This window comes from Callorhinchus milii, unplaced genomic scaffold (genome assembly GCF_018977255.1).
Source record: "Callorhinchus milii isolate IMCB2004 unplaced genomic scaffold, IMCB_Cmil_1.0 Scaffold2, whole genome shotgun sequence".
Taxonomy (NCBI): Eukaryota; Metazoa; Chordata; class Chondrichthyes; order Chimaeriformes; family Callorhinchidae; genus Callorhinchus; species Callorhinchus milii.
In genome coordinates this window covers 17,043,185-17,063,226 of record NW_024704743.1, presented here as the reverse complement: position 1 = coordinate 17,063,226, position 20,042 = coordinate 17,043,185, and the positions used below count along the sequence as shown (strand labels likewise).

Genomic DNA, 20,042 nt, shown 5'->3' with positions numbered 1-20,042 from the left:
CCTTTACTCATCGCCAAATGGCACATTTATTTTCATGATTTCCAGCTGCCTTAACAGAACTAGAAGACTGCGCAAAGTTGTCTGATATTCAGGTGCATCTCCTGACTTCTGCTACACTGTATTTACACGCGTAAAATATCATTCTGTCACAAGTAGCTCAGGAAATCTGGCAACAATGGAAAAAGTGATGGAGACTCTAAATATATTATAATCCTTGCATTTGATATAGCACCTTATGTCATTAATGTCTCAAAAGTGCTTCATAGGATATACTGTAAAGTGATGTGACTATATTTTGTGGGCGAACGCTGCACCCAATTTGCGCACAGCAATGTCCCAACAGCTATGGAGCAGTGACCAATTTTATTTGGAGGATTGTTAACCTGGGCACCTGTTCCAATTCGGCATTGCATTACAATCCCCCCCGCATCATTAACTCCTCTTTAACCCATCATCCCCTGACCTCAACCCCATTTTCTCCTTTGTCTTTCTTGCCCTGTCCCCCCCCACCCTCTGTTTAGCCCTTAAAAGCCTCTCCCTCCCAACCAGCCCCAGTTCTGACGAAGGGTCGTGGACCTGAAACATTGACTCACTTTCCCTTCTCCATAGATGCTGCCCGACCTGCTGAGTGTTCCCAGCGACTTCTGTTTTTGTTTCCGATTTCCAGCATCTGCAGTATTTTGCGTCCTGTTCCCTGGTAAGACCATTTTAAAAGGTGTTTTAAAAGACACAGGGGAGTATGCCTGGTCCCAAAACCAGGCAATTTAGGAAGAAGATCCTGTCATGTACAGATGGAATGTCTAATAAGAGCCTCTTGTCTAATAAGAGCATTACGAGCGTCAAGTGTACAATAAGTACCAGAGCAGGTTGAGTAGCCCCAGCAGCAGGCTGTTCAGTAATTGCATATGCCTAATTGAATTTGAGTTATGCTGAAGCTAATCCTGGGGTGGGGCTTTCCGCAGACTCAATTGGCCAATCCTCGTAAATACTTTTCACGCCATGGCCACATATTTATGCTACAAATACATCAGCATTAAACAGCTCGGATTGATTGTGTGATTTATTTTTGCTGCTTTTACATCATGCGTTTGATTCCTGAAATAGTGTAAATACACTCGTTTTTCTAGCAGGATCAGACTAAAACAGATTTTCCATTACTTCAGCATGCAGGAGATCAAGCCAGATAACATGATGGTAGTTTGTTTCACTTGCTTTTCACCCAAAAAGATTCTCCTTCACTTCCTACTTCCTTTTGTTCATATGTTGTCCTGTCCTCTCCCTCTGCTCAGCAGGCTCCAGCCTGTTCCATGTTCCCTGTACAGCCCACCTCACCATCAGCAGCCAGGCCTTTAGCCTCTCTGCCCCACCCTTTGGAACTCCATCACTTTGCCTTGCTCCCTCTCTTGCCTTCTTCAAGGCCCATCTTATGACCCTCCTTTTCGACCGCAGCTTTGGTCACCCTCCTACCCCTGCCCTCCACCCCTCTTGTTCCCAACTCCCAGCTCGGGTTCTAACCCCTGACACTGGCCAGTGCATTAGGGTGTTCCCCCGAAGTAAAAGGTGACATACAAATGTAATTTGTTCCATATTGAAGCTGTAACAACATGTTCTTGAACATTTTTTCACTTCACTACTATCAGTATTGCATCTGGCGCATATAGCTCTAAGGTCCACCCTAAAATATGCCTTTTGTAATTAAGCTGGAGCTGAAAAAGTACTCCTTGATAAGGGCCATTAAAGTCTTTTTTATCCACAATATAAAAACTGAGAAATTCTTTGGGGACGAGGGAATTTTTTTGCAGGAAGGAGATTAAAAACTTTGTCCCACCTGCAACACAACACAATGAGCTTCAGGGCTGACTTGGACTTTAGTGAGGTTCTGGAATAGATTCAAAGCTGAAAACCAACACATTTAAGGCAGATGAATTATTTATAATAATCCTTACATTTGACCTTTCAACATCCAGTAGATGTCTCAAAGGATAATGTTATAGAGTGGAGTGACTGTTTTTGTGGGCAAACATGATAGCCAATTTGTGCACAGCAATGCCCCACACAGAGTTGTTACGTCTGGAATGCACTGTCTGAAAGGGTGGTGGAAACAGATTTGATAACAACTTTCAAATGGGAATTGGATAGGTACTTGAAAAGGAAAATTTTGCCAGGATATGGGTTAAGAGCCGGGGAGTGGTACTGATTGGATACCTCTTCCAAAGAGCCAGCACAAGCACGATGGGTCAAGTGGCCTTCTGTTCTGTAATCTATGATTCTATGAATGACCAATTTTATTCAGAGGATTGTTGGTCAGGTTATCAGGAATAGGTGGCCGAGAGATAAGATCTGAACAGGCAGACAGGACCTCAGTTTAACTTCTCATCTGAAGGACTTCACCTCTCACAATGCAAGACTCCCCCAGCAATGTACTGGATTGACTGCCTCGACTATATGAGTTCCAAGTTCCAACGATGGGCTTGAACCACAACCTTCTGGTTCAAGGGTGAGAGTGTTAGGAACTGAGCCATGTTGACACACAGAAATGTACCCTTGGGTAAAGAGACAAGGCAGCTGATTTGTGAAGCACTGACAGACATGGTGAAGGGAATCAATTATCACTGGTGAGATTCTGACGGACTAAACAAGCAAATAGGGTTCCTACATTCAGGAAAAGTATGAGAACCATACGTGGTAACTACAGACTCATTAGCCTGACCTCATTAGCCAGGTGCCTGACATGAATGGAAACCCATCACCACACTTAAGAGTATCCAAACCAAGCTGAGATTTCCATGCATCCCACCTACACATGGAAATCCCAGAGATAGTTATTATTATCTATAAATAATAAAGGAAGTATAGAGACAGAGATTGTTGGAATGGAATATGCACTCTCTCCCTGGAGGGACATATCCTGATTACCTAATTCTGGAAAGTATTAGACACAGGTTGGCAAGAGCCAAGGCTTGGGGACCCCAAAGTGTGTGTTGGGGTACTGCTGGATTCTAACCAGCTAAAACCGCATAGCTTGCCATTGGTATCGCTGTCCAGCAAGCTTTCCCACTGCTTGTCCAGCTAGGACTACCCTATCCATTAGGGCTTTGGATTGCAGGGTTAACAGGAGCTGAGTGGGATGACTCCCTGCCCCCAGTGACTGGCTGTGTTGTCATCAGCAGTGGCCTGAAATACTGCATACCCACCTGGCTCAGGAACCGAACTACTGAGACCATCACAGAGGGCTGGCTCAATTCTGACATTCCATTGCCACCTTGGAGCTAGTTTGCTTCCAGGAGGTAGTTGTCAGGGCAACTAGTTTGAAATGAGGTAATATGAGGTGCCTTAGGTCTGTCTTTGGTACTCTCCTGTTCTTTGCATTAATGACTTAAAATGCAGATTCACAGACTTGTATTACATACTCAGACGATACTATGTTAGGTTGGGAACTGAAACCATAAGAGGAAGTCATGAGTTTGACAAAGTATGGACATAGGCTGATGACTGATAAATGAAGTTCACTACAGATAAATGCTTAGTTCTGCATCAAGGAAGTAAAAATAAGAGGCACAGCGTTACAAGGTTGAGATATTAGGAATGATTTGACAATTTAGGTCTTTACAGCCTTGAAAAGAGATGTCTCAAAGAGGACCTTCCAGAGGTATATGAAATACAATACAAAATTACATTTGTGTAGCCCCTTTCACATTGGAAGGACATCCCAAGGCGCTGGACAGTCAGGGATTTGAACCCAAGCTGGGGGTCCGGATTGGGGAGGGTGGAGCACAGGGAAGATAGGAGAGGATGGCTGAAGGCTCGGTCGAAGAGGAGGGTGTTGAGACGTGCCCTGAAGGAAGCAAGGGAGGGAGCGAGGCGAAGGCAATGTGGGATGGAGTTCCAAAGAGTGAGGGCAAAAAGGCTGAAGGCCCATCCACCGATCGTGGGTGGAGGGACCAGACTGATTGATATGGGGTCAGCAGGTCACAGAGGTAGTGAAGGCGGTGGAGAGCCTTGAAGGCGAGGACGAGGATATTGAACTCTATCCTCTGGGGGATGGGGAACCAGTGGAGCCATGCAATGGTGGAGGTGATGGGGGGATGAGGTTACAGAGACTGGTGCGGGAGAGGATACAAGCTACAAAGTTCTGGATGATCTGCAGCTTGTGGTGGGAAGAGTTGGGAAGGCCGACAAGCAGGGAGTGTCATTTGTATACATGTGGAACTTGACCCCATGTCTGCGGATGATGTCACCAAGAGGGGGCATGTGGATATTGAAGAGGAGGGGACCAGAGGAATGTCGCACGAGACAGCACAGGGGCTAGAGGAGAAGCCGTTTGTGGAGAAGAATTGGAGACGGTGTAAGAGGTAAGTATTCAAATGCAAAATGTGATAGAAAACATAAACCCAAAATGATACTTAAATGCACATCAAGGCAGCAGACCAAGAGGGCACAGGTTCAGGGTTGTAAATGGCAATTTTATGACAGACACACGGAAGTGTCCAGTTGGTAGCACTGTCATTTCTGAGTCAGAAGGTTGTATGTTCATATCCCATGTCAGGGGTTGAATTCACATAGTCTAAGCTAACACTCCAACATTCCAATGCAATGCTGGAGGTGTGCCGCATTGTCGGAGGGACCATCCTTCGGATGAGATGTTAAACTGAGGTCCCATCTGCCTAGGTTTACCAACCCTCCCGAATTGTCCTGGAGTCTCCAGGAATTAAAGATTAATCTGCTGTGAGCAACATGGGAGAAAACTCTTAGGGAATTCTCGGGACCTAGCGACATCATAAAGCCAGTGCTGTTTCACTTTATGATGGCAACCATTCCTCATGGATTACATCCAACCTGAGTTGACAGCCCTATGTCTGCCTGTTCAGATGGACGTTAAAGATCCAATGGCACTTTTCAAAAAGAGAAGGGAGTTTCTCCCGGAGTCCTGGTAAACAATCTCCCAAAGTAAAATTGGTTATTCATTTCATGACTGTTTGTGGGACATTGCTGTGTGCAATTGTGCTGCCGCATTTGCCTACAAACCCACAGTCACTTCATCCACAGTAATTCCTGTGAAGCACTTTGAGATGTCCTTCTGACATGATAAGGCACTATACCAAATTCAAGGATTATTATTGTTTATTATAAAGCCAGATTCATGCTTCAAAGGACAGTGGAGTGGGTTCTGGAGTGATAGGATCAGATAGGCCAAAGAGTCTGAAACTACAAAGTTTTAGCAGACGGTTTTGAAACAATGCCACAGTAATACAGATGCCAAGCTTCAAGGTCATGCTTTCAGGCATAATCTGTACTGCTGTACATTCCTACAGATAAGACCTGTAAAATCCCTTTGTTATTTCCAATGTGGGAGAACACTGCCACTTCACAAATCGCAGCATCTAACGCTGCTATCCAAGTTAAGTTTGCTCGGGGTGGGCGGGGTGGGTGTTGAGCAGGTTCTCCTTTGAGCTGAATTGGCTTTGCAATTGAAAGTCAGAATCAAGTCAATCCTTTGTGGTGGTCTTGGTGATCCAGTTCCTGAACAGGCAGGTCTGCAGCCAGACTGGCTCATCAGTAGGTCTTGAATGGGCACATCAATCACGGGATTCTTCTCTGTGAGCTGCTGGTAGCCCTGCAAACAAATGGCCTAACAGCTAGGATGGTCCTCGCTGGACCAGCTAGACCAGACCGTACTTTCAATGGCAAGCTATTCCAGATCTAACACATTCTGGGCTTTTCAAGACTTGACTCTTGCCAAACTGCGCCTAATACGTTTTGGAATTAGGTAACCGGGATGTGTACCTCAAGGGAGAGAGTCTACATTCCATTCCAAATAGGAGTTTCCATGTTTAGGTGTGATGCATAGAAATCTCAGTTTGGTGTGGATACTCTTATTCATAGTGACGGGTTTTCCGCATGTGTCAAACACCCATCTGACCCACATTTTTAAAAAAATGTTCCATCGTGTATTACTAGCTTTTCTACCCAATTCATCTTGCCACCTCCCTTCTTATCTCCTTGAAATTAATCTTTTTAGGTTGAATTCCTTAATCCTTAACTGTTCTCTGGCTACTAGCAGTCATATTCCCCCAAAGATCGCATTTTAGTCATTGCTGAAAAAGACTGTGTGAAAAATTGTGATGTTTCTTAACAGATTCATCGAAAGTCCGAAATTTTTTGGGGGGTCCGCCAGGTGTCTGACACATGTAGAAACTCATCACCATTCTTAATGGCACCACACTACCCATTACAGCTTTGGCTTGCACAGTTAACAGGAGCTGAGGGGGAAAATCTCTGTTCCCAGACTGGCCCTGCAATTCCTGACGCTGAGCCAAGATCAGTAGTTCTCTAGAGCAGCATGTTCAACAGATGGAATCGATCGGCGGTTGATTTTGTTCAGCCGCAAACCATTTCTGACTTCACTGCTTTACTTCCTGGCGTGGAGAGTGACAGGAAGAGGAGCAGAGCTGGTGGTATCTGGCCCTGCCCCTCCCTGGCACGTTTCGTGTTGCTTTGTGCAACCTGGAGAGACACAGCAGCAGCAGGAGTATTTTGTAATTCTGAAACTACAGAACCATGGGTCTCAGTAGGAAACACAAGGTAGATCTGGAAAATAGAGGATTTCAGTATATGTGGGAAGTGGATCACTTGCTATAGGGCTAGAGTGCTGTGGACACACCTGGCTCAGGAACCAGACTATCAAGACCACCACAGAGTGTGGACTCGATTCAGAAATTCTGTTGCCAATCATGTCCATGGAGACGTCATTAACCCTCCCCCCCCCCCCCCCCCCCACACACACACACACGCACACACACACCCAATCTGAGGATTATCCCAAATCCCCTCTATTTAGCTGGTAATACCATCTTGGTCTTAAAATTTAAGATGGCTCAGAATTGTGAAAATGATTACATTTCAGCATTAATTTGAAAGCCCCGGTGATTGAGAAACAAAATCTCAAATTAAGACTAAATGTAAGAATTTTCCATAATTCTGTACAATCTTAAATTTTCATTTCATTTTTAGTAAAATAATTTCTCCTCCTGCCATGAAAGGCGCTACACAAATGTAATTTGTTGGTGGTGTTGTTTCAGACAACATCATCTCACAGGCTGGAAGTAGGGAGGGTGGAGGGTAGGAGTGTGGCTAAAGGCACGCTTGAAGAGGAGGGTCTTGAGGTGTGCATTGAAGGAGACGAGAGAGGGAGTGAGGCAACGGGATTGTGGGATGGAATTCCAGAGGGTGGTGCGCTGGGTGGGGGACATGGAGCAGGTCAGAGCCTGCTGAGCGGAGAGGTTGATAAGGGGTTCACAGGTGGGAGAGGTAGGAGGGGGCAAAGCCATGGAGGGCCTTGAAGGTGAGGATGCGAATTTTGAACTCGATCTCTGAGAGATGTAGAGCTGGCGAGGGTGGTGTGATGGGGTCACGGACCCTGTTGCGGGAGAGGACATGAGCTACAGAGTTCTGGATGACCTGCAACTTGTGAAGAACATCCCTCATTGGCCCTGAGAAAACTTGGTGCCCTGCTGTGTGTGAGGGGAGGAGAGCCATTCTCTCCTTGAGCTATCACTCAGCAGAGACTGTGTCTGTTCTTTCACTGATCCTTCCATTTGCTGCAAATCCAGACACAGATCACCACGAGGTCTCCAGCACTCAATCAACAGAGCCACGAGGAATAATGAGCAGCAGTTCAAACACAATCCTGAGGGGCTTTCTGACCTTTTGACTTGGTCTTTATCCAACCCACAGACCTTCTGTAACAAGCACTGCTTAAAGCATTTTAAAGCATAAAGAGCGAAGATGTATCTCCCATCAACAAGAGTTAAAATAAAATTGGAATTAAAACATATAGGGAGAGCGCATTGTTTATGGTTGCCAGTTTATAATTAGCTTGTAAAACCATATCTTAGAAGTTAAGATTGCACAGAATTCCAAAAAGTTCTTAAGTCCAGTCTTAATTTGGAAACCGATTTTTCGCAATGCTTGAGAAGAACTTGTTTTCAAATTAAGGCTGATTTTAAGAACTTTCCACAATTCAGCACAATGCTAAATTTTAGGCCAAAATGGACTTGTGGGCTAAAACTAGCTGTCTTTTTTTGGACTCCTAAACTGACCCTGCCATAAAAATCAATGGGTTTGAATAGTGCTGTGTCGCAGGTGCCCTAATTATTCCACAACGCAGCTGTGCCCTGTGCAGATTCAGTAAATAGAGCACACGCGAATCTTAGTTATCATTGAGTATACATTACTCTGCCACAACTTTGTTTTGCTATTGTAATATTAATGATAATGCTTGCGTTTGATATAGCGCCTGACGTCTCAAAGCGCTTCACAGAATATACTGTAAAATTCATTGACTGTATATTTAGTGGGCAAAACGCGGCTGCCAATTGCGCACAGCAGTGTCTCACAAACAGTCGTGTGGATTGAGTGACCAAATTATCATAAATTTTTTTGAAGGGATTATTACTCCTGGAAGGCGATCCTCCAATTGACTAACGACTGGGTTCCTATTTACTGCTAGGTAGACAGAGGCATGTGAAACAAGGAAACTTGCCTCAGGTTTTGCCCCACAATATAGTTAGTTTGAACACAAGGTCAAACAGAACCCAAAATCTTAGTGGTTGCAGGCTGAAGGAAACATTAGATAGAACAAAAGAAACAATATATTTGGAGGCCCGACACCCAGGCTGCCAATCAGAGCACACATTTCATTGATCAATGACTGGTCCCAGTGACCCTGCAGATCAGAGGTCACTTTTCACTCTCCACTGAGGGGCCCAGTGCCGAGCTGTAAGTGGTAATCTCGCTGAGGTCGATTCCACACTGGCCGAGCGGGAAGGTGAATGTGCTGAAATGATTGAGCTTGATTCCACACAGAACTGCATGTGGTGAACTGTCTGAAGTCACTTCCAGCAGTACAGAGTAGCATGTACTGAACTGGCCAAGCTTGATTTTAAGATATTTGGCAAAAGAACCAGGGACGGAGATGAGATTTTCTTTTACGCAGCGAGTTGTTAGGATCTGGAATGCACTGCCTGAAAGGATGGTGGAAGCAGATTCAGTAATAACTTTCAAAAGAGAATTGGATAGATACTTGAAAAGCAAAAATTTGCAGGGCTATGGAAAAAGACTGGAGGAGTGGGACAAATTGTTTACCTCTTTCAAAGAGCTGGCACAGGCACCATAGGCGTAATGGCCTCCTTTTGTGCTGTAGGAATCTATGATTCCACACAGGACCTGGTATAGAGCTGCATATGGTGAACTGACTAAGCTCAATCATTACTAAAGCAACTCTATCTTTTTTTGATCATGGAGAGGGTTATTTTCATCACTGTCACCATATACATCTAAAGCAATACCCCCTCTGCTGGACCTCGTAATGAGATGAGGCAATTAATACTGTTTTACATTGTAGTTGTAGAGCCCTGAATTTCGGCATGAAAATGGAGTCAGTGCTTTTACATGACCTCCAGATACCATCTGGAACAATGATGTTGGTGTTATTCTGTAAGTATCGCAATGGCATCAAGATGTTCATGCTGAAGCAAACCACTCTATTTTTGGGGGGCTTATCTTTGCTAATGTTACCAAACATTATTAAGGGGAGTCTTCACTTGAGGGCTTACTATGATTCCGATACCCCTGTTTGGCTCGCGGACACCACCAATAGTTTGTGTGTGTGCAAAAGTCTTGAAAAACGTTACGATGATGTTAAGATGTCCCTGTAGGTACAAACACTTGCAGGTCACTTGCTAACTTGGCCCAAATATTTGATATATGTGGAAACCCATTACTGTGTTTAAGAGTATTCAAACCAATCTAAGAGTTCTATGCATTCCACCTACATGTGAAAATTCTGAGATATTTATTGGAACGGAGTGCCCACTCTCTCCCTGGAGGAATGAATCCCAGGGGATTGATCTTCATCCTCACTTCCTTCCATTGTCTTGTCTGTGACCTTCTTAAACCCTACCACCGGTCCGCTCTCTCTGCTCCCTTGCCCCACTTGCAATCTAAATGCCCTCACTCTTTGGAACTCCATTGTGGAGTCCCTTTGCCAAATGCTTCCTTAACCTCCTTCAAGATCTGTCTCAGGACCTTCTTCTTTGACTGCATCTTTGGTCAGGCTCCACCGCCCACCACCCCCACCACGAGCAAGCGTTAACTGTCCACCACCTTGAGACATCCTCCCAATTTGTTGTTGTTGATTCCTGTAACAGTAGAATGGGGAGACTTTCATACTAGTCTTGATTCAAAACATATCCAGTCACGGAGGTGAAATTGCAATATGCTAACCTACTGCATAATAGATAACAATCCTTGCTCTTGATATATAATGTTTAGAACATCTCAAAGCACTTCATACATTTTCTGTTAGGTGTAGTGAGTGAATTTTGTAAGTTAACACGGAAGCTAATTTGCACACTAAAATGACCCACAAACATGAAGTGGTCGATCAACTTTTCTGGTGGATCCTTGGCCAGGACACCAGGAGAAACTCCTTTTTCATTTTCCCTTTTTGAATAGTGCTCTGGGATCTTTAATTGCTCTCAGAACAGGCAGAGGGTACCTGGGTTTAATATTTCATCCAAAGGGCTGCACCTCCAACAATGTAGGGCTTTCCCGGCACTGTTTTTGTTGTGTCAGCCTAGATTGCGAGTTCAGGGACCTGAGATAGGGGCTTGAACCCAGAACCTTCTGACAAGAGGCGAGTGTGCTGCCAACTAAGACAGGCTGACACCTATGACACTATTTGCTAAAAATAAAATTGGTTGTAAATGTTATTTTAAAAATGTTAGATTATAATTTGTCAGGAACTTTGATAAACCAATCTGGGCTAAGGGCAGGAGCGTTGTGGCCTCACACGTTTCATGCTGAGTTGTGCTGCTCACCAAAAGTCGGGTGTCGAGTAGCTCCTGATACCCTTAGTCTCTTTGGGGCTGAGTTGGCTCCAAGATGACGTACGTGTTTGGAAGTAGAATATCATGAACTGAGTCGATAAAGGCAGCAGAACTCAGGCAGGGATGCCTCGGTACCCCCATTTCAATGGAGGTGCAGAGAACACTCCCGTCACAATGTATTTATTGTATCTTGCATAGATTCTGTTGCGATGTCTTTACGTGTTTTGTTGGTAAACATCTGCGTGGTGCACACTGTGATCAATGTTTATTGTGCCAGCCGTAATCGGCAAGAACTGTTTTGGCGCGCATACTTGTATGCACACTTTAGATAGAGTCGGGAACAGGGGTGTTCCCGACTGTATCTAAGAGGGAGCGTCCCAAAAATGTTTGTACATCACAGCGCCTTAGGACATTTTCTGGATGTGGAAGATGCTATACAAATGTAATTGTTGTTGTGGTTGTATTTTATTAATTTGTGCGCACTCCCTGTAAAGGAGGAGGGTGACAGGGAGGGGGTACAAGATCCACCTTGTAACCGTGGCCTGCAAAGGGTGCCAGAGCCCCAAGGCGGGGAAGCCTTGGTCCCTCCACTACAATACGAAATTACATTTGTGAAGCGCCTTTCAGGAGGACTTCCCAAGGCGCTGAACAGTCAGGGATTAGGACCCTAGCGGGGGGTGGAATCAGGAGGGAGGATGGAGGGCAGAGAGGGAAGGTGGCCGAAGGCACGGTCGAAGAGGAGGGTCTTGAGGCGTGCCTTAAAGGAGGGAACGAGGTGAAGGGAATATGGAGTTCCAGAGGGTGGGGGCAGAGAGGCTGTCTAAAGTGGAGTGTGCAAAGGCAGCCCCCGTCACAACGGCCGGGTCTGTCGAGTCCTGTAACGGATAATAATGCGCTGTTCTCTTTGACCGAGCCTTCAGCTCCCCTCTCGACTCTCTTCCCCCTCCTCGCTCCCTCCCTTCCCTCCCCTCACCCTGACCATTTCCCCCTCCTCGCTCCCTCCCTTCCCTCCCCTCACCATTTCCCCCCTCCTCGCTCCCTCCCTTCCCTCCCCTCACCCTGACCATTTCCCCCCTGCTCGGGTCATGACCCAACTGTGCAGCGCCTTGGGACGTCCTCCTGACGTGAAAGGCGCTTTATAAATGGAATCTTGTTGTTGCTGTTGTTGTTGTTACGGGAATCCTTTCTTTGACTTCGGTGTAAATATCTAATTCAGTCAATCAATAAATATTTTTAAAAATTCGGAATCGAGTCGAGGCCTCTGTGGCGCTTTTGGCGGCGGTCAACGGCTTGAGACGTTCTCCTGAAGGTGAAAGGCACCATACAAATATTTGTTGTTGTTGTTGTTGTTGTTGTACTGCAGCGTCAGAGAGGTCCACAGTTAATGATGGAGGGACCACCCTGACCCCAACAAGAGGGGCGCAGGTCTCATGGGGCGGTGGGGACATCAGCCAATGGGATCAAGTGTCCAAGTGGTGAGGATTCAGCCAATAGGAACTCGCATCTCGTGCGGCGTTGACAGTGATGGGAACGACTTAGCCAATGAAAGCTCGTGTCCCCATGCGGCGTTGACAGTGGGCGGGGCGGGGAGGGAACGATTCAGCCAATGAGAGCTCGCGTCTCGTGTTGCAATGGAGGCGGGGAAGACTTTAGCCAATGGAAGCTCGCCTCTCGCGCGGCGGCAGCGGGGAGACTTCAGCCAATGGGCTGTTGTGTCTCATGCGGTGGCGGTGCGCGGCAGCCCAGGCGCGGACTCGGACGGACTGTGGCAGCTGTGTGGGTGGCGATGGCTGGAGAGCGGAGACCCGCGAGGCTGGTGCTGGCCTCGCTGCTCGTGGTGATCGCGCCGCTTCATGTTCTGGGTGAGTGAGAGGGACCCTGTGAGGGGGAGAAGGAGAGGGGAGACCCGGAGCCTCAGAGCCCACTCCTCGCCGCTTGTTTTGTTGTTTGCCGACAACTGGAGCCGCTTCAAAACATGGCGAGGAGCAGCGGCGAGAGGAGCTCATTGTTCACAGCGAGAGCAGGAGAGCGGGGGCCGCCCGGGGGGGGGGAGCGGGGGCCGCCCGGGGGGGGGGGGGAGCGGGGGGCCGCCCGGGGGGGGGGAGCGGGGGCCGCCCGGGGGGGGGGGAGCGGGGGCCGCCCGGGGGGGGGGGCCCGGGGGGGGGAGCGGGGGCCGCCCGGGGGGGGAGCGGGGGGCCGGGGGGGGGAGCGGGGGCCGCCCGGGGGGGGGGGAGAGCGGGGGCCCGGGGGGGGGGGGCGCCCGGGGGGGGAGCGGGGGCGGCCCGGGGGGGGGAGCGGGGGCGGGGGGGGGGGCCGCCCGGGGGGGAGCGGGGGCCGCCGGGGGGGGGGGGAGCGGGGCCGCCCGGGGGGGGGGGAGCGGGGGCCGCCCGGGGGGGCGGGGGGAGAGCGGGGGCCGCCCGGGGGGGGGGGAGCGGGGCCGCCCGGGGGAGCGGGGGCCGGGGGGGGAGCGGGGCCGCCGGGGGGAGGGGGGGGGGGGGGAGAGGGGGGGCGGGGGGGGGGGAGCGGGGGCCGCCGGGGGGGGGGGGGGCGGGGCCGCCCGGGGGGGAGAGCGGGGGGGGGCAGGAGGGAGAGAGAGAAGGGGGTGCGGGGGGAGAGGAAGACCCGGTGAGAGAGAGGGCACAGGGGGCGGTGGGGGAGAGGCTCGGGTTAAGGGAGGAGTGGAGGGGGGAACGCGGTAAGTGAGGGCGCGGGCGGCGGCCCCACCACTCGCTGCCTGGCGGTGGCCCCCGGACTGTTGCTGCCTCTTGGGAGGCTCTTGAGTCAGGAACCTCCCCCCCCCCCACTCCGGCCCCCACTCTGCCTCTCCTCACACACACACACACACACACACACTCCTCCAGCCCCCGACTGTCTCCTCCCCCTCGGCCATCACTCCCCCCCCTCCCCCTCGGCCATCACTCCCCCCCTCCCCCTCGGCCATCACTCCCCCCTCCCCCCGCCATCACCCCCCCCCCCCCCCCCCCCCTCGGCCATCACTCCCCCCCCTCCTCGGCCATCACTCCCCCCCTCCTCCCATCACCCCCCCTCCCCTCGGCCATCACTCCCCCCCCCTCCCCCTCGGCCATCACTCCCCCCCCCCCCCCCCCCCCCCTCCCCTCGGCCATCACTCCCCCCCCCCCCCCCCCCCCCCTCCCCTCGGCCATCACTCCCCCCCTCCCCCTCGGCCATCACTCCCCCCCCTCGGCCATCACTCCCACTCCCCCCTCCCCCCCATCACTCCCACTCCCCCCCACTCCTCGGCCATCACTCCCACCCCCACTCCCCCTCGGCCATCACTCCCACTCCCCCCACTCCCCCTCGGCCATCACTCCCACTCCCCCCCACTCCCCCTCGGCCATCACTCCCACTCCCCCCCACTCCCCCTCGGCCATCACTCCCACTCCCCCCCACTCCCCCTCGGCCATCACTCCCACTCCCCTTTTGCCGTCTCCCTGACGGGATGACCCCGCGGCCCAGGCCAGGCTGAAGCTTCGCCTGTTGGCCGCTGTTGCTCGGGGGGGGGGGAGCGGGCGATGGGCAGTAACAAAGGGCAGTGCGGGGCCCGGGCTTTTGTCTGAGGAATGTGAGGTTAAACAGCCTCACGAAGTGGAACCTTTTATCCACGGAGCCGCGTTCAGGAGAGAGACTTCGTGAAGCTGCAGCTCTGTGCGGAGGACGTTAAATCCAGTTGCCAGTGTAGTGTAAAAAGAACCAAACTGTTGCTTTTCCTGATGCTAAACAGCTCCCAAGGAAGTAGTTTTGCAAGTTTGCAGTCCACCACTGTTTTTTTAGAAAAAAATATAGTGGTAATAGTCCAAAACCTGGAGGCTTTCTTGCAGTTTTCCTGGTTTATAATCCCTCAATTCAACTTGACCCTCAATTCAAACTGTCTACATTGGTGTTTATGTGATGGTGCAGGCGCAGATTAGCTGCCTCGTTTGTCTACGTAACAGAATTTTATTTTGTAAAATGCTTTTGAGGGGTTTCTCCTATGAAAAGGGTCATATGGAAGTTACTTTAACAGTTACCTACGTAAATTCAATCACTATAAATAAACGTATTTGCAGTTTGGAGGCAAAGTGGAGGCTGGAGCCAGGAGAACAGAGGTCTGACAGAGGCGGATAAGGGAAGGAAGATCAAGTAGGGTGGAATGGTCCACAATGTCAAAAGCAGCAGAGATATCAAAGAGGCATAGGAAGCCCTACGCAGAGAGAGAGAGAGAGAGAGAACATCATTAGTAGCTTTGAGGCTAAGGGCTGTCTCAGTGCTGTGGACAGGATGGAAACCAGGCTGGATGGGTTTGAACGGGGTGAAGGACTTTGGATAGGTAGACAAAATGCAAAATACTATAGATGCTGGAAATCTGAAACAATAACAGAAGTCGCTGGAAACACTCAGCAGGTCGGGCAGCATCTATAGAGAAAGGAAAGTGAGTCACCGGTTCAGGTCCACGACCCTTCGTCAGAACCGGAGCATGTTGGGAGGGAGAGGCTTTTAAGACTAACGGGGAGTGGGGAGGCAGGGCAAGGAAAACGAAGGAGAAAATGGGGTAGAGGGCAGGGGATGATGGGTTAAAGAGGTGTTAATGAAGCAAAACAAGGATGGGGGGGGATTTGCATCAAAACAGAAGGAAACTGTTAATAATGCAAAACAAAGTGGGGGACAATTGCTGCAGACAAGGGGGAGGGGGACGGGGTGAGCTGTTGTGCTCTGAGATTATTGAAATGAGGTAGGGTAAGTTGGAGATGGAGCTTCAGTTAGTGATAGCTGGCAATTGAGTGTAGTGTTTCGAGGGATATTGATATATCTCCATTATAGATAAAAACATTTTTGGTAACCCTGAGTAAATCATTCATGGTGTCAGCCTTTGTTGAAGAACTAGGAGGAGAGAGAGTACTCTTTGATTAGATGCACATCTTTACATTCAGGAAGTGTAGGCCTGGTCGCATGACCCCTTGTGCGGTAGTGCATCTTATGAGACTGAAAGGTTGTTATGGATCAGCACTGGGATTTGACCTAAAGGAGTATGTATTACTTTGAAATGCACAGGACCTTTTCTTTAAATTGAGCAATTAGTGAGAAGCGGTGGTTTAATCCATATCATCAATAAACCGGTAGCAAAGGTGACTAGAATGCTGAAGGCACAATTGCTGAATTGTCATACGCTGCTTTAAGTCCTAGAATAATGCAGCTTACAATTGCTTTGTGCTATTTCAGTTTGTAACCTGTTTTCTCCTGGTATACAAGTAAACATGCCATTGGATAGCAAAGACTTGTAGGATTGATGAGGAAAGCCTTACTGAGCAGTGCCAGAATAGATTACTAGTGACAGTGCAGTTTACGCAAGCTGGATTTAATTCTACATTGTTGGTTGATGTTTAACGTGTTTAGCATTGCTTTTGAATCTGCACTTTCGTAGGGAGACTTTGATGTCAGTATGTACTGAAAGGTCTTGACATCTTATTATAGTGGCTGCTCTTGCAGAATTTTTATTTAAACAAATGATTACTTCCTTCAAAGCACTTTGTAAAATACTAGATATAATTACATCTTTGGCTTGTTGGATGGGGATATTTGAATGTACAATAATGTCTTGAGCGGATGAGTTAGTTTTATCATAAAAGTGTAACTATGAAAGGCTGTTGATTGCTAGTCTTTTTAGCACATGTCTACCCATCCAAAATATGTATTTGAGATGCATAACTGACACATGAGAGATTTGAGCCTGTGTGCAGCATGAATAGTTCAGAGGGGCTTGATTTTTTTTTTACACATGTACCCTGGATTAACCAGTTGTCCTTTGGCAATATACCACACTAACATATGGTTGTGATGAGACTCAATATATCTTGTCAAACTAGAGGAAACAAATGGGTTTGTATTTGGTGAACTGCACAACCCAAGTTTTGTGGGCAGTTGATTCATTTGACTTTTAACAACACACTTCAAAGGTGTCTTTCAATTAAAATAAATATCACAAATGTGCGTTACAGAATGGAATTAATTAGAACTCAAATGACTGTTGTAATGGAGGCAAATCTGAAAGATGATTAGCTGTTGAATGGGGGGATAATTAAATTACTCAAGTATACTTTGTTTGCACATTGTGCCTAGTTGTGTTGTGTCTTATTCTATTTACTATCTGTGCGTGCGAACTCAGCTCTAGTTTAAATGTTGTGCAGGAAAGTCATGGGGAAATTTGTGTAGTTTGTGAGAGGTAAAAGAAGTTGCCAGAATGTAGGAGAAAAGTGTCAAGAAGGATATGGAATAGTCATAATTTGTAAAATGGGTGAAAGGAGTTGAGAAGAGAACTTTTAACCGAGAGGCTGGAATAAAAATATACATATTATATTTATATAAGCGAGAGGGAGTTAAACTACTAGCAGGAAATAAGTAGATTGATATGTGTAGAGAAATAAGTCAGTGTCTGTTTACGTACATCATTTCCTTGGATAGACTTGAGCATCTCCAATGTTTTATCAGAGATGGAAATGAGGCTAATATGGGATATGTTGTTTAAATTTTTTAAGGCAGTTTAGTTTTGAGTGGGTGAGTGGAGAAGGCACGATGATGGTTCTGCTTGTAGAAACAGAGGGTTGGAGAGGGTTTGCATTTGTAGACACTAATGATTGTTTCCAGTTTGCAAATGAACGATTTGATATCAAATTCACTTTTTAAAAATTCTGAATGCCAGCAGAATGTTTTCTGTCTCTAGCCAGTTGTTTGCTTTCTGACTTTGGTTGGGCAACTTCTCCTGCCCATGCTCTTCCCCCCTCTTGACTATTGGTGGGTGAGCCTTCAGCCTGCAACTCTTCCAAAATCCCTTCACCTAGCATCTTCTACCCCTGCCTTTAAATCCCTCTTAAAATGTCTCTCTTTGACCCTGACTTTTTGATACCCTCAAATTTAACCTTTCCCCTCTGCTTGTTAATCTCTGTTGTCCTTGTGGAGTATTTTGAGACATTCATCCTATGTAAATATGCAATATAATTGGTAGTTTTTTAGCTCTTAACTTTAGGTATTGCATCCACTTTGAATATTACATTTTTACAAATATGTGTAGAATGTTGTATGTATTGAATTGCAATGTTTTAAAATTGGTTAGAGTTTAGATTTGTGGTGATGTACACCTCTTTGTCAGGACCTGGGCTTCACTTCAGCAGTTTTTCTATTTGTGTTGTTAAAGACTCTGAATTTAGCATTTGTTGTTCTGAAGGTGCAGTTTCTTTACATTTTATTTTTTATGAGAAATGAGTGATTCCAGCTGTTCTCTCCTCCCTGCATGTATGGGTTAGGTACTGTAACCAGATGTTACTGCATCACGTGCTGGCCAGGGAATTGGATCAGCTGGAGGTGTGTGGATCTGCTGTGGACAGCTGGATCTGCCCGGCTCGTCCAAGTTTGAAATAGTAACTAACTGGATAGCAGGAGCAATATTTATTTTATCTCAATATTAACTGAACTATAGCAAATCAATCAAAACATTCATAATTTTAAGATAAAGGTCCTTTAAAGTTTCTTTTAAACCAAATTTGGCTTTTGTTAAAAAAAATTAAAATTTAATATTTTGGTTGTTGTTAAATGGGTGTTTGTGAAATGGCTCCAGTTTCCAAAAGGTGAAGTGCTGAGGGATTCAGGGAATGTGGGGTTAAAGTGCAAAGGTACATTTTTGGTACTTACTAGTTGGCTAAGCTACTTTCTGCGATTGGAACTACATTGAAATTCAAAGATCTTAGCCGTATTGTACTGTCAAATTCAAGTGGTGAACTCATTAAGCTGCAGTGATGTATCAGTTCCATATACAGATGTAAGTTGGTAATGTTTTACCAATATTGCTTGATAGTTGGCAGACTTCCTTTTTGTTTTTGAATACGTATCCAGATGGTAGCTTTCTCATTGGAACAAATTAAAACAAGCTGACAGTGAAAAGTGTGGCATGGTCTATGTCTACCTAGCCTCTCAATACGGAATTGTTTCAATTACAATTTCTGGAGACATCTACAATAAATATTCTGACATTTAAGTGGAAATGTTGACCAATGTTCTCATTAAGTTAAGAATTTTAACTCGGTTTGTGAGCAGTGTTTAACCTAGTTTAATGCAGCAGTTGGCAATGCTGCTTACAATTGATGGTTCACTCACTGACCCTTTCCATTAATTCAGTGGTTCCCCAAGGCCCTATTGTCTCCCATTTTGTTCCTTCGATGACCCCCTCCACTCTTAATGCAACTCTTGTCAGTTTTGCTGATGATTCTGCTTTTAATCCATCAGCTTCCTTCAGGCTACCTTTCCTCAATGTGTATAGCCTTCATTTCTCTCCCAGTACATTGCTTGAATTTTTAACTCTTCACCTCTGGGATAGTGATTGTTTCTTTTTGGTTTCTCAAAGTTTCTTGATGTCTCTTGAATGTCTAATTAGCATATGCATCACTTCCTGGCTTTGGTGGTTGTGCTCTAAATCAAAGGCTGTACTTTAAATTTTTCTTCACCTATTAACATTCCTGGCTTTGGTAATTCTCAGATCGCCAGTGCTAAAGAACCATCAAAAAGCTTAATTTCTTCAGTACTCAATATTTCTTGCTATAGACTTGAGTACACCTCCTGTTTGGGGAAGATTTTCTTGTGCCCCTCTTGCTCGCCTAGATATGAAACCCCATTCATACGTCCACGGCTTGGCACCTACCTCGATTGGGATGAAAAGAATTAAGAGGTGGGGTGGGTGCGGGGTGGTCTTTGGCGGCTGATCTGGTTCCAAGGTTGTACCACTGGCAATGGAATAGTGCAATTGTTGATTCTATGTGGAGCTCTCATTTCTCAGATACCAGAGCCGGGCAGATTTTCATTAGCCCAGAGCACTGTTGAAGTTGGACCAGTCATTCTAGATCATCAGCAGGACTTTGAAGGGACAAGGGATTTTTCCCACTCTATTAATCATGGAACCAAAACCGCAATGGATGGTTCTAGCTGGACAAGCAGAAGATAACAACAACTTGTATTTATATAGCACTCTTCACCGCAGGACAGCGTCCTGGAGTACTTGACAGTGGTGGAACCTGACGCCAAGCCAGGGAGAGGGGGAAATGATTGTAAGCATGATTAAGAAGGAAATTGGAGCAGATTGGACAGGCAGGGAGTTGCGAGGGCATGAAGGGG

General features: G+C 47.2%; 1 protein-coding gene across 1 annotated transcript in view; it reads left to right on the top strand.

Annotated features, from left to right (window-relative positions):
- The first annotated feature begins 12,613 nt into the window (after positions 1 to 12,613).
- tgfbr1b (transforming growth factor, beta receptor 1 b) overlaps positions 12,614 to 20,042 on the top strand; it is a 47,884-nt gene continuing 40,455 nt past the window's right edge. The window contains exon 1 of the mRNA XM_007898124.2: positions 12,614 to 12,751. Coding sequence (XP_007896315.2) covers positions 12,676 to 12,751 — 76 coding nt within the window. The 5' untranslated portion in view covers positions 12,614 to 12,675. The remainder of the gene's footprint in view (positions 12,752 to 20,042) is intronic.